The sequence below is a fragment of the Patagioenas fasciata genome, chromosome 8 (genome assembly GCF_037038585.1).
Source record: "Patagioenas fasciata isolate bPatFas1 chromosome 8, bPatFas1.hap1, whole genome shotgun sequence".
In the NCBI taxonomy this organism is placed as follows: domain Eukaryota; kingdom Metazoa; phylum Chordata; class Aves; order Columbiformes; family Columbidae; genus Patagioenas; species Patagioenas fasciata.
In genome coordinates this window covers 27,405,439-27,419,147 of record NC_092527.1, presented here as the reverse complement: position 1 = coordinate 27,419,147, position 13,709 = coordinate 27,405,439, and the positions used below count along the sequence as shown (strand labels likewise).

The following is a 13,709-nucleotide window of genomic DNA, read 5'->3' as shown; positions in this document are numbered from 1 at the left end:
AAGAATGTTATGAGTTACATCAAAAGTTTAACAAGTGATTCATTACTCTATGATAAATAATGTGATTTAGGTTTCCCAGCTGTTCATTGTACTCACAGAAACGGTCTTCAGTGCAAACCAAATCCTTCTTGATAACAGCTCATTGCCAGTTTTTGGACATCACTAAAGCTGATTGAAAACAGGTGGATTCTTCCCATGTAGCATACCAACCGGCTGAATGAAATGTAGATAATTCATATTAATTGTTAAAGAAGGTTTCTCCCCTCCCCTGCACCGTGGACCTTATTGGAATGCCAGGATTCTCTGAAGTTGTGTTTCTGAACAGAAGAAGATTAGTATTTTAACTATAATGCCCACGTTACTTTGTTTATAAACCCTAAATTTTAGTGGGCACTGTAGAGAAGGCCCTGAAGGAAACTTAATTTTTGAAATGTGATCCCTATATGAAAGTCTCTGTGAAAGTCTGGTGTAAAGATTTGAAGGGTTTCATATAGAAACTCAAATTTACATAGTTAAGTTCTGGTTTTGTTTTGTTTTTTAATTTTGTGGTATCTGTTATATTTTTAAGATTCAGTTTATCTTTCAGAAAAATAAAAGTGAATGACTAAATGAGATGGCAGAATTGCAGAACATGAGCTGTGTTTACTGAGTGTTCCATTTATGAACTAAATGTTCTGTTTAATCTTGTGATTTATTGCTAGTTAGATAGTTCTCTTTTATTTCTAGAAGTTTGTTTTATGTGGAATAATGTTACTGGTTTCAATCTATCTACGTGCTTAGGGACACAGAGAAGGAGACTCAGAGGTAGAGAGTGGGAGACCCACATGTTCCTGACTTGTGCTGCATTTGCATGGAGTTGCCAGCAAAGTTCAAACTGCCCTCTTTTTCTGAGCTGGAAAAACAAATTGGTACCAGGAAAATATTTCAAATACAGAACTCCTTGTATCTAAGCCAGATGAGATTTCAAAGTGCGTGTATCTTTGCTAATCAGGATATACAGAACAGTCCAAATACAATAATTATATCTAATGTCATTGTTATAGACCTCAAAGATGGTCTCTGTAACACGGCATATAACCAAATGACCCAATATGAAGTGGAATTTATGATGTTAGTCTTTCCAAGCCCAGACCATTTTAATTTTGGGAATTAATATTTTCTTCAGTGACTCAAGTTCTGTGCAGCCTCAGAAGAGAAGGTGAATAAAAGAACAGAATGAAATAATAGAAAGTTTCATGTTTCTAGTTTGATACTCAGAATTTTGTAACAATTTTCCAATTTAGTCACTGCATGGGCAGCTAAACAGTTCAGAAAATCTGACAAATAGGACAAATTGAAACAGTTGCAGTCTTTCATGTCATGGCTGAAATGTAGTGCTAAGATGGTAGTGAAGAGTTGGTACCTTAGAGAAATATTTAATATCATACATTTGATTTTTAATCTGAGAAGTAGAAGGAGGATCTTGTGATGTGGAGTTACTTAGTTGGTAGCATATATTGGAGCATATTTACTTTTTGTCATAAGCATAGGCTTCCATGTGCTTTAAGATATCTGTGTGTAAGTGTTCACGAATGATCCCAAATTGCCACTTGTGAGTTATACTGACTGGTTCTGGGTGAGGTTAATGTTGCTGCACAAGTGTATTCGATAACAACACAGTGTAATAATGTACAGGTCAGATCTGAACTGCTCTGTTCTCCATGTTCTCTGACAGTGGGCCATCAAATCATGTCAAAATATATTTACAGATATTTCTTGATGAATTTAACAAATAACTTGCAAAAATCTCCAAATCTAACTAACATTGCAGTATTTTAACTTTCCTACCTCAGTAATTATTTTCTGTTTCTTTATGGGTCGGTGTTACATTTCAACTCACCTAGACCTGAGATTTTGTGTAGTTGGTGTATGGTGGGGCAAAGCACTTACTGTTCATATACAATGGGAAATGCTAAGAGCAAGGCAAGGTAGTCTTATGTAAGAGATTGTTTTAAAACTTTGCAAAAGCAAATAATCAATTCACAAAGTCTCAAGTTTGCTAGTTAAGAGGATAAATTTCTTTTGAGTTTTGTTTTCTTATTTGTTTCTATCTTTATTGCAGGCTATGTCTCTTATTTTGAACTGAAATTTTGTGTGCTAGAGAAGTGTAATTTTTTGTAAATGTTATATTAAATACTAATTTCTCAAGCAGTTGGAATTAGATTTTTTCAGAGACAAACATTTCTTCTGCACACTGCAGAATCATTAGATCAGTTTAAAATAAATTATTGACCTTCTGGGAGAAACTGCATTTCTCTTGTATATTGTAAGTTTTTTAAGAAGTAACATGTTCAAAATGAGTAAATGTTCATCTTGTATTGCTTCTGAAATAGCTGGTAAAATATAGTGATGAAAAATCCCTAAACTAGTGAGAGCCACTAGTGACATTGATAGTAGTTTAACGTGGAGAGGAAGAGTAGACAACTTTTTCAATAGCTTGTATGCAGCACCAGTTCACATGTGTACTTGATAGCAGTGGTACTTGATGGGCCAAGCACAGTTTAATTACTGAATTTCTATTATGCAGAGGTTGCAACAGGAAAACATTTTTGGACTAGTCTGTTTTTGCAGTAAAGGGGTGGTTTTCTGTTTGTCTCTCCTATAGAAAATTAAATATTTGCTCTGTATCTGTCAGCCATGTATGGTATGATTCTTTGTACATCCTTGCTATAGCAACCACTGCAAAGTGACTGTATTGTCCTCTGATCTATTGGAACAGTTTTCCCCTTGCTCCCTCAGCCTTTTTGCTGACTGGGAAGCCCAACAAATATTTTGCCAGTGGTAATTTAGAATCTACTAGTGAAGTTTGGGCATTTATCAGTGTAATAGTTTTCAAGTTGAAGCCAAAATTCATTTGTTGATGTATTTTTTTGAATGTGCTTTTATTTAATAAAGAAGAAACTCTGCACTTCAGGAAATGGCAATCTTTATTTGCTACTATGATGGGAAAATGCAAATGAAGCAGAGAATTTACTGATTAGTATTTTACAGAGCAGTCATTTACTATAATTACATGTTTTTAATCGGTGGAATTATCATGTTCTATTAACCAAATTCTTTCCTGACGTCTTGTAGGATTCTGAGTAACAACAAGATCTTATGGTTGAAGAATGGCTCTTTCTTTGGACTGAGATCCCTGGAGAGATTGTGAGTAACTGATCATCTTAGTTCCACCTTTAATTAAAAAGTCTTTTTATTTTATATATGAAACTAAGCATCAGATAATGAAGTTGAGATGTTACGTACCGTGTTGCACAGTAGAGTTTCTAGGCCATCATGAAGTTAAGAAACAGCATAAAAATGAGTGAATGGGGATGGACGTGGAAAATACAGGAAAGCACTGTCATCAGTTTGGAACTAAAATAAACATCCAGTCAAAGTCTTGTACTACACTATGTATGCTATCACAGTGAAGACTGGTATATGTGATGGTAACACTAATAAACCTGACATGTAGTTTGGGTTATTTAACTCATTGGACTCCAATACTTCCATTGCATTTGTATTCTAATTTTAATTGTGTTCTATATTTAAATTATATTCTATAGAAACTGGACAGCGTTTATCACTGGAGCAGACAATGACAATGATAAAGGTCCATGAGTGTGTATTTCTAGCCAGTATTTGGAGGGGGGAAGAGATGCTCTGGAGCAACAAATGAGTTAGGTAGAAAACATTTGAAAACTTTGGAACAAATAAGCAGTAACAGCTACACTGTGAAACACTACTTTATATGTAAGTCACTCATTTGAGAATAATTGTATGAGCAAGTCTAAAAGACTGGTTTTAATATCTATAGGCAACTTTGCCAGTGCATCTGAAATGAGTAATTATATCATGCCTATCTTACAATATCTCTCCCAGCTTAAGCTAAATTATTTTTATATTGCTTTGCAAGAATACCTTGATTATGTAGAGCTGTTGATATAAAGCAGCCTCTGTATTCATGAATGTATTCTATGTTTCATAAATGTTTCCATATTAAAAAAAAATCACATACTAAAATCATCTTTAGCTAATATTTTACTATATATGTGTGTGATGTGCATGCTGTTTATGGTTGTGTAATAAGGTGGGTAAGTATATGATATTGTGATATTTGAATATTCTAACTGCAATTTTAAAACAAACAATGTATTTCAAGGTTTGGAGCATTCTCTTAAGCACTTTGAAGTCTGAGGGTAAAGTTAACTGTCTGAACAGTTTTATAAAGGAATGCTACCTTTTCTCTGCATACAGTTATAGATGTAACAAATAATTATTTAATATTGACAATTTTAAACAGCATGGAATGACAAGTATTTGTATATTGTTTACTATCTGGTTTAATCTTAGGTGTAACGATGATATGACGTTTATAAAGAAGTCTACAAATATTTAGACAAAACAGTTTAGGGGATAGGATTACAAATGTATTGCAAGAAAGGAAATCAGTAAACTAAATTCTGATGTACTGCAAGTAAAGCATTAGTGTTTAGATGTAGAGGAAAACATTTCCTTTGGGTTCTTTTAATTTACATTGGTGAGTGATACTGAGCATGTAATTTTAAAAGCTTCATTAGCCATCTAGTTAGAGAAATATTTCAACCTGAAAAGACATTGCAAAGAGTATTGAGAACAGTGAGCAAACAAAATATGTCCTAGGTGTGTAACCTCAAGTGTCACTGGCATCTAAACCTTCTTGATTTTATTACATTGATTTTTTACAACATTACAGATAAAATGACTGAGTGTTGTCTCATCTGTATATAATGCTCTTTGGCCATGGCAGTAATACAAAAATCCATAAGTGATCCTTGAAGCAAAGACTAGAATTCAGGTGATGACATTCTTATCAGCTTCACATGCTGCGTTTCTTGTTCTCTGGTCTCACACACTTTTTATCAATATCTGTGAAGCCCCAGTTTCAGCTGCGAGGGATGAGAACAGTTGGAATAGTCTACTTAAGAGGTGGGTGTGGATGAAGTATATCTGAATGAGTGCTCTTGATCCTTGGACAACAGTTTCCCCAGCTTTGCATTTTCCACACAAGCTAATTCAGAGTGGTATTTCAGGTGCTTAAAATGGAGAACTATGACCTATGTTCATGGCTCATCAAACTGGACCAATAAGAACTTTTATTCCTTACCTGAAAGTGGAGGTAGAGAATCTTATGAAGTACAGTAGCAGGAAAATCCAGCTTACTTTAAGATAACATTATGTTTATGAGATCGGGTGCTTAGAAACGCAAATGTGCTGGAGTTAAGGATTACTAATTTAATTTGGCTTTGCACTTCTTGTGGTCCTGTTCAAAATAAAAAAATCAGTAATGCAAATGCCATAGAGGCAAGAATCATGTGTGTCTGTAATTCTTTTGTGGTGGCCATGACATAATGAGCCAGAAGAGTGCTATCTTCTGTGGAAAATGAAGTCATTTAATCTCAAACTTGAAAACTTTCGAGGAGAAGTAACATTTCAGATGGAACCAAGTAATTTCTATATTCTGACTCTTTCTTATCATGGAGTGCTCAAAACCTCGTTTTGAGCAGAGAACGGTTTGAAGCCCTACTCCAGTAACCTAGTGAAAACTTTCCCCTTATTTTGTTTTCCAATGCTTGTCGCAACAGGAATTGGATTACAGAAGTGTCAGTAATCCCAAGGTCTGGTGATTTCTCAACAGTGCGTTACACAAGCATGAGGACTCACTGAGCAGTTCTTTCAAACTAGGACTTCTCATTGTCCTGGTTTTGTTAAAAACAAGTTTCTCTTTTAGTGAATTTGCCTGTCAGCTAAAGCCTTCATGTTAGCTCCATTTTCCTGGAGAACCCAACACATGTTTTGGTTAAACCTAGCAATGGAATGCAAACTTATTGATAAGCACGGATGGACATCTCGCGAGAGGGGCAACGAGAAACTGATGACCGAGAGACTGACCAATGGTGTATAACATCCCATTCACGTGAATACTTCATATAAAAGTGGGAGATCACGAGGATCTCGGCCCTTTTCCCTTTTTCCCTTTTTTCCTCATGGCTGACATTAGGAGAGGACCTTGCTGGTCGTCCCTGCGAACTGAGGCCTAGTGAGAGACTGAATCCAGCTCCAGTTGGCTACAGAGTCTAATCCAGGGCTTTGGGTGCTGGCTCTGCAGTTGCTGAGACTTACAAGATCGGTTTTGTATATTTTGTATTATTTTCTCTATTCTTATTAGTAGCATTAGTAAAACATCTTTAACTTTTCCAACTCTCTTCTCTCTGTCCTTCTTTCCCTCCCGATCGCCTGTCCTTAGTGGGAAGGGGGGAGAGAGAGGGGCAAAAAGGGGGAAGTGGCGGGGAGAGGAGGTTAACAATACATCTGCCAGGGTTTGATTGTCACCCCGCTATCTTAACCCTCGACACTCATTTTACGCAACTTTAAGCAAATAAACCAAGAAACATAGGTTGTTTACCCCTTAACTGTCCGTTCTAAGAGTAAGATAGAATCAATTTCTCTAAAGCTATGATTATTGTTGGACTCTCATATTATGCATGAAATGCATTTTTTTTTCCAAAAAAATAGTTGGAACTGGTTTGTATTTGTTTCTGCAGACTTCTCAGAAAATTGCATTTTTTTCAGCCATAGTATAAGTAGTACAAGGTTTCTATTTCAGATTGTCTTAAATTGTGTTAGTGGTATAAAAGGAAATCTGATACGAGGTTTTTAGGGAATACAACCAGCTAGCCAGGGAAAAACATGTTTGAGGACACAGTTATTTCCCTTTTAGTAGTAGAAAGATAATCTTGTACCTACTAATACTTTATTAATATTAAAAACGAAACATTTAATGATGTCTGTAAGAAAATACAAGCAACAGTGATAAAAATAAATTTATGGAATATTATTTTTTTCTGGGCAGTTTGCAAAAATGCTTTGAAAAACACTGTCTCACAAAAGGTGCTTTTTCTTTATTTTGTGTATGTGTGAACAGTGACTCATGAGTGACCTGTAGAGGTGGCATTCTCTCTCCATTTATTTTGGGTTTTCAGAAACTAAGAATTGCTGCCTTGTGCTGGTTTGGAAAGGCTGACTCACAAATGTGTTATGACTTCTGGATCATGATGCACCTCTGCACCACTTGCCTTACTTTGCAGTACTAACAAGAGGCATTAAGAAGTGAATATTCTTACTTAAATACCATGTGAGAATAAAAACTTTTTTTAAACCTGGGTTTTGTTTGATGCTCAGTTATATAAGCCTTGATTTGGAATAAAATCAGAAGTGTAGGTAAGAAAATAAATAAACTTTTTTGTATCAAGTATGATAAAGAAACTGTTAAAATATGAAGAGCTTTATGGAATTTAACTGGAAGACATCGACAAACCACAAATTCTACAAATTAAAGAGGGCACATTGAACCCATTTCTGTGATACACCTTGTTGAGACAGCTTCATATTCAGGAGGCTGGGAGTTTGGTTTGGATCTGAAGCCTGGGGCAAAGACTTGACAGCTTGTAATGGTTTCACTTCCAGTGCCTTCCCTGTCTGTAATCAATGTCCTGTCTGTTTGGGAGATTCATTGATCTGACCATGTTATTGTAGACATATAAAGTTTTTCATATGCTCTCAGTACCATAAAAGAAGGGCAAAGTGGGCTTTCAAAGCCATGAGATGGTGAGCTAGTCTTTTCAAGTAAGTCTCAGCAATCCAGAGGCTTTCATTTAGTTAAAATAGTGATTTGGAGGATCTGAACAACTGAAAAAAGAAAGTCTATATAATTTGATGGTATAGTTATATATTAAATAGAAAAACTTGTGACTTACAGTTTGATTTTTTAAAAGTATTGTTATTGATTTGTTTATTTTTAGTTTATGGGCAGTGGGCTTAACCATCACTATTACCCAAGGAACTATGGCAGCTAATGCAGATTACCAGCTTGCTAGTGGATACACTATCATGGTAGTATATGGTATGGACCCTGCTCTGAACAGTGTGCAGCAGAATAATACTATTAGTAATAGTTGTGGCAAGTCTTTTTATGCTTGGGAATATTTGACCAGCCATAGTCTACATGATACTTCTGGGGACAAGGACTGAGGTTGTTGGGCCAGGTGTTCCAGCTGTACAGGACCCAAAGTCAAGATCTAGACTAGGAAGCTAAATCTTATACCCTCATCCTGATGTCAGGTGGCACAAAACAGTATGTAACTGAGCCATTATCCACACTACTAATTTTCTTACCCTCCACAACAACCATTGCATCACAATTGCCTGGATAGCCCGTGTCCGGCAATAATTCCCCATGTTACCTTTAGCTGGGGGCAGTTGGTTGTGGCGGCTTCTCTGCTATTGGCTTCCCAGTGCTTAATGGGGTTGTTCTTGTGCTCGGCATTTTCTGAAGTGGGTGTATTAAGTCTCTCTTTCTCTCTCTGTTTCATAACCAAATGTACTTTTTCATTAAGTTTATAGGAGCATAATTACCTCTGAGACTGCTGCTCCTTTGTCCCCTGTGGCTGAAATGGGTTCAGAAGTTATTTGGAGGGAACCAGCAAATTAAAATAAGGAAACATACACAAACAGACTGTGATTGCATAAGCAGTATTTCCTTGGGAAATAAGGATGAAAGATCACTAAGTAAGATTGCACATATTTTTCACAGTTGACCCAGAAGAAAACCATGCCAGGCACTAATACTTCAGCAGAAGTTTTATTTTCCCAACATTCATAGACATGTTTCTAGACAAAGAAAACTAATGTTGAAGTATTAGTAACAATTTATCATTAATTTTATTTTTATTTTTTTTTTTTTAGCTGTATAGATCAGTCTTACTTGACCAGGTCTCATTTAGATTGTGTGTACTTTAAAGTATTGCTGTATTGTAAAGTTACCAACTGTGTGGCAGCGCTATGCAGTCACATGTTGTCCCCAGTTATTACTCAATAAGATTGCATAAAACCTACTTTCAGTATGGCGTTCTACAACTATATATTGTGCTGTGCAATTGAAGTAATAACACATTAACTTAAGGGAATGAAAGGGCAGGAAAGGCAAGTAAAACAAATTAGACCATAGAAAAAAACATGTTGTTAAACAGCTAGTATAAAAATATGGTATTTAGATGTTCTTTAGCAAAACTCAAGTGATGAAAGGGTAAAACACAAAGGTTTTATGTTTTGATATACTGATGTCCTTCTTTAAACATGCAATTTGCATTCTTTACATTGCTGGCCTTTTCATTTCTTTTCTTGCCTATACTTTTGAAATGTGCATGTGCACACACATTAAGAAACAGAGGTGTTCTTCAGCAGTGTGTAGGATTGGAAATGTGCTTAAAGAAATTGTTAAGCAATTGTATTTTCAACAAATATGTGTGACATCTTCAAAGTTAGAAACTTTATAAATGAAATTTAGAATTACTTATATTTTTTTGGATTGTTTTAGAAATAGAAAAATATTAGCTATTATAAATGAATAATATTTTGGACTGACAGCCAGGATCCAATTGTACAACTTTTTTTTTTTTTTAAAATGCCTCTAACATCATGCAAGTACTTACAACAGCAAACAAATTAATCATCTTGGAGACCTGAAATAACCACATTAATACATCTCAAATGCCACATAGTCATGTTTAAGTAAATGCTCTGGTGTTACTTAGGGAAAGGGCAATTTTAAAATCTGTTTCTTAGAGCTGTCTGTTGTGAAAGTACTCATGGCATGATTGAAACTGTTTGGTTTTATCTTTTTTTTTTTTTTAATTTTATTTGCAGATATATGGAGGAAGCAAATTCAGTACAAGTTTCTTTTAAGCATCAAAAGTTTTACTGCCACTTTTTCTTGTATTTAGTAAATTGTCTAGATCTAGCTGATAATGATAACAAATGAGTTATTTGTTTAATTGCACCTCAAATATATAAAAAGAGCAAATATACAAATGCTCCAACCATTATGTTTCCTTGTCTAGGAATCTTTGGGAAATCTAATACATTTTTCATGTTAAATTTATTACTGTGTTGGCTTGTTGTAATTGTTTACAAAAAAACTCATTATGCAGTAGTACTGTTTGAAGTGGTTGAGCATATTCCAGTAGGTGAGGAAGGATGGGAATAGCCATGGGGAATCATTTTTCTCCTGGAGTGCATGCACACTAAACTAGACTGAAAACAATTCATATTCCTCTTGGTGCTCATTGAACTTTGAGTTACCCTTTTAGTTTCAGTGTCAGATTAAGAGATTCTCTTTCTAATTACAATGATGCTATGTTTGTATGAAGCAGGATAGTTGCCTTTGTGACTCCTAGAAGCAGCTAATACAACTGAAAGTTTTTAATTGGTGTTAAGTATGCTTGCCTGCAATATATTCAGTACTAAGGCAATTATAAATACTGAGCTTAAAAAGGAAAGCTCTGAAAATTCATGAATTACTGAAATTAACTGTTCTTCCAGAGAACCATCTATTGTCTAAACAGAGACATCTGTATAATATCTTCAGCAGTGACATAGATAGTGAGATCAAATGCATCCTCAGCAAGTTTGCAGATGTCACCAAGCTGAGTGGTGTGGTTGACATGCCTGAGGGATGGGGTGCCATCCCAAGGGACCTGGACAAACTCAGGAAGCTGGTCTATGTGAACCTCATAAAGTTCAACAAGGCCAAGTGTAAGGTCTTTCACATGGGTTTGGGTAACCCCTGGTATCAATACAGGCTGGGGGATGAGTGGATTGAGAGCAGCCCTGCAGAGAAGGACTTGGAGGTACTAATGGATGAAAAGCTGGACATGACCTTGCAATGTGTGCTTGCAGCCCAGGAATCCAACTGTATCCTGGTCAAGGAAGGTGATTCTTGAGCAACCTGATCTAGTTGAAGGTGTCCCTGCTCATTGCAGGGGTGTCAAACTAGATGACCTTTGAAGGTCCCTTGCAACCCAAACTATCCTATGATTGTGTCCCTCTACTCCACTCTGGTGAGACCCCACTCAGAGTACTGCATCCAGCTCTGGAGCCCTCAGTACAAGAAAGACATGGACCTGTTGGAACAACTCTTCTGTGAAGAAAGGCTGAGAGAGCTGGGGTTCAGCCCAGAGAAGAGAAGGCTCCGAGGAGACCTTATTGCAGCCTTTCAGTACTTAAAGAGAGCTTATAAGAAAGATGGGAACAGACTTTTCAGTAGGGCCTGTTGCGATAGTGCAGGGGGTAATGGTCTTAAACTAGAAGAAGGGAGATTTAGACTATATATAAAGAAGAAATTCTCTACAATGGAAGTGGTGAAACACTGGAACAGGTGGTAGATGCCCCATCCCTGGAAACATTCAAGACCAGGCTGGATGAGGCTCCGAGCAACCTGATCTAGTTGAAGATGTCCCTGCTTATTGCAGAAGGTTGAACTGAATGACCTTTGAAGGTCCCTTCCAGTCCAAACTGTTCTGTGATTCTATTGCAAATAACAGGTTTGAAGGGTTGGAGATACTAAAGAAATAAAGGGAATTTGACTCTCTTTGGTGCTTGGTCCTCTGCCATTATGATAATTTTGGTCATGTTACTCAATAATACCAATGTCATGTTTATTATGATACAGGCAGAAGGTAGAGCTGTCCACTGGAATGTGTTCTTTAAATATTTAACTTTGTGTATCTGTCAATGAAGTTTGTAACATTTAAATGAATTATTGCTAAATAATTCAATACATGTCAAAAAAAAAGTATTTTTTATTCCATAAAATCCAGTTTCTATGAAAGTGTTCAAATATCTTATGATGGCATGGATTGTTGAAATCGTTATGAGTCTGACATCAGACTGGAAGGAGATACAAAAATGGTCATTGTAGTACCAGAATATCTTCAGTTTCTCACTTTGAAGATATTTTCTTTCAGCATCAAACATGGAATCCTCATTAACATTTAAAATATTGGAATTATTACTTGTAAATCATGCAAAAACCCAAAATTATTTATTTATTACCAATAAAATGTAACGTTGTAATGAGAAATTTCACCTATCACCTTAATTAGCTAAAATTATCTTAGTCATAGTGGATAAATTTCCAACTGACAGCTTAAGTTAGACAACTTTATTGCTTGACAGTATTTATTTATTGACAGATTTCTTTTGCCATCATCCAGTCTTGGAAGATGCTACGTTTAAGTCATTCCACTCAATTAAAAATACAGCTTTTTAGCTACTATGCCTTTTACTTAATGGTACTTAACCCATAAAGGTGTTTGTGTAAATAGGAAATTTTATACATAATACTTTAATTACAACCAATATATGTACAAGTATTTTCAAAACCAAACCTGAAGGATGCTTTGAAAACATCATAGAGTAGAAAACTGGACTGTTGGTCTTCATATAAAAGGAGTACAGGGTGGAATGCACTTCAAAGCAAATATTACTTGGCTGCAGGCAGTATTTTAATGAATTGCACAGAGGAGGATACTTAATTTGCAATTGTTGCATAGAAATCTTGAGAAACCAGAGGAGGAGGAACAGATGCAGGATCAATGTCACAAGTCAAACTGGGCAACCTGAATTAAAAATTCCCTTTTCGTTTTAATTCTGTGATCCTTAATGGATCTTTTGATTACATTCTATGAATGTTACTCATTCAGTAATGCAAAAGCTGAGTACTGTTATACTGACTGTCAGAAACAGTGGAGTTAGCTAGAAATTAAAAGGAAAATTACCTTATCCTCTCTCTAATAGGCGTATGTACTCTAAGTCTTACAAGCATGAAGTAGCTATCAAAGCACTTGTAATGTAATCTGACAGAAAGATAATGTATTTTTTCCTCTAGTCATTTGTTATTTTCCAGTACAAAGGCACAATACAGACTAGTAGACATCACATATTTTAGAGGATGAGACAACAGGAAAATACCTTGTATGTCTGCTCATGTAGATCTGCTACACCACAATGTGTGAAAAAAGGGCAGTAATTTTAAACAGAGAGGATGTTTCCTTTTGGATATTACAGTGTTGTTTAAAAATAGTAGTAATTAACTCTGAAAAATAGGTTAGTAAAATCAATCTCATAGTTTTAATATGGTCCAGAAGCAAGTGTGTTTCCCATCTTTTTTTCTACCCTAAGCCTGTTTTTTTGTTTGCCTTCTAAACTGCCACATTAATTTCTTTGGTTCTCGTGGTAGTTTTTGTTTGTTTGTTTGTTTGTTTTTTATCCCAGTGATAGAAACAACATGGGCTACGAGGCTACCAGGCCATGTATTTGCTCTTAAATCCATGCTTCATAGTGAATTGTAAGACTTGCCAGCGCAGGTGCTGCTCGTTGGCATCATGGGCATTTATGCCATTCTAATGTGAGATTACATTCTTCCAGTTCTGGCATGAAACTGGTTTCAGCTTAGGCACAAAATGGACAGCTGCTGGTTGTATGTGGTATAGAAAAGATATTTAAGATGTCATTGGTTTGCCAGGTTGCATTGCTATAGTTTTGAGTGTAACTATTTGCATTTTTTTGCCCCAACAAAACAGATTTCTGTTGGTGATTCTAGCATGACAAAATAAAAAACATTTTGTGAGGACACAGCATTTTCAAGAGCATCTTTGTCATAGATGTCAGTATTTAATTTCAAATGTTTTGTATTTGCACAATAGAGTCTTTTCAGAATGATAAAGCTGAACTATACCACTTAAGACTGATGCAAGCTGTCTAAAGAAATGGCAGACTGGCTGGAGAGGTAGGAAAAACAGAAATGTTGT

The 13,709-nt window shown here is 35.8% G+C and overlaps 1 protein-coding gene across 3 annotated transcripts in view; it reads left to right on the top strand.

Annotated features, from left to right (window-relative positions):
- Positions 1 to 13,709, top strand: part of LOC136104483 (adhesion G protein-coupled receptor A3-like) — a 274,176-nt gene that overhangs the window by 38,847 nt on the left and 221,620 nt on the right. For all 3 annotated transcript variants that reach the window (XM_065843492.2, XM_071812031.1, XM_071812032.1), the window contains exon 2: positions 3,115 to 3,186. In XM_065843492.2, coding sequence (XP_065699564.1) covers positions 3,115 to 3,186 — 72 coding nt within the window. The remainder of the gene's footprint in view (positions 1 to 3,114; positions 3,187 to 13,709) is intronic.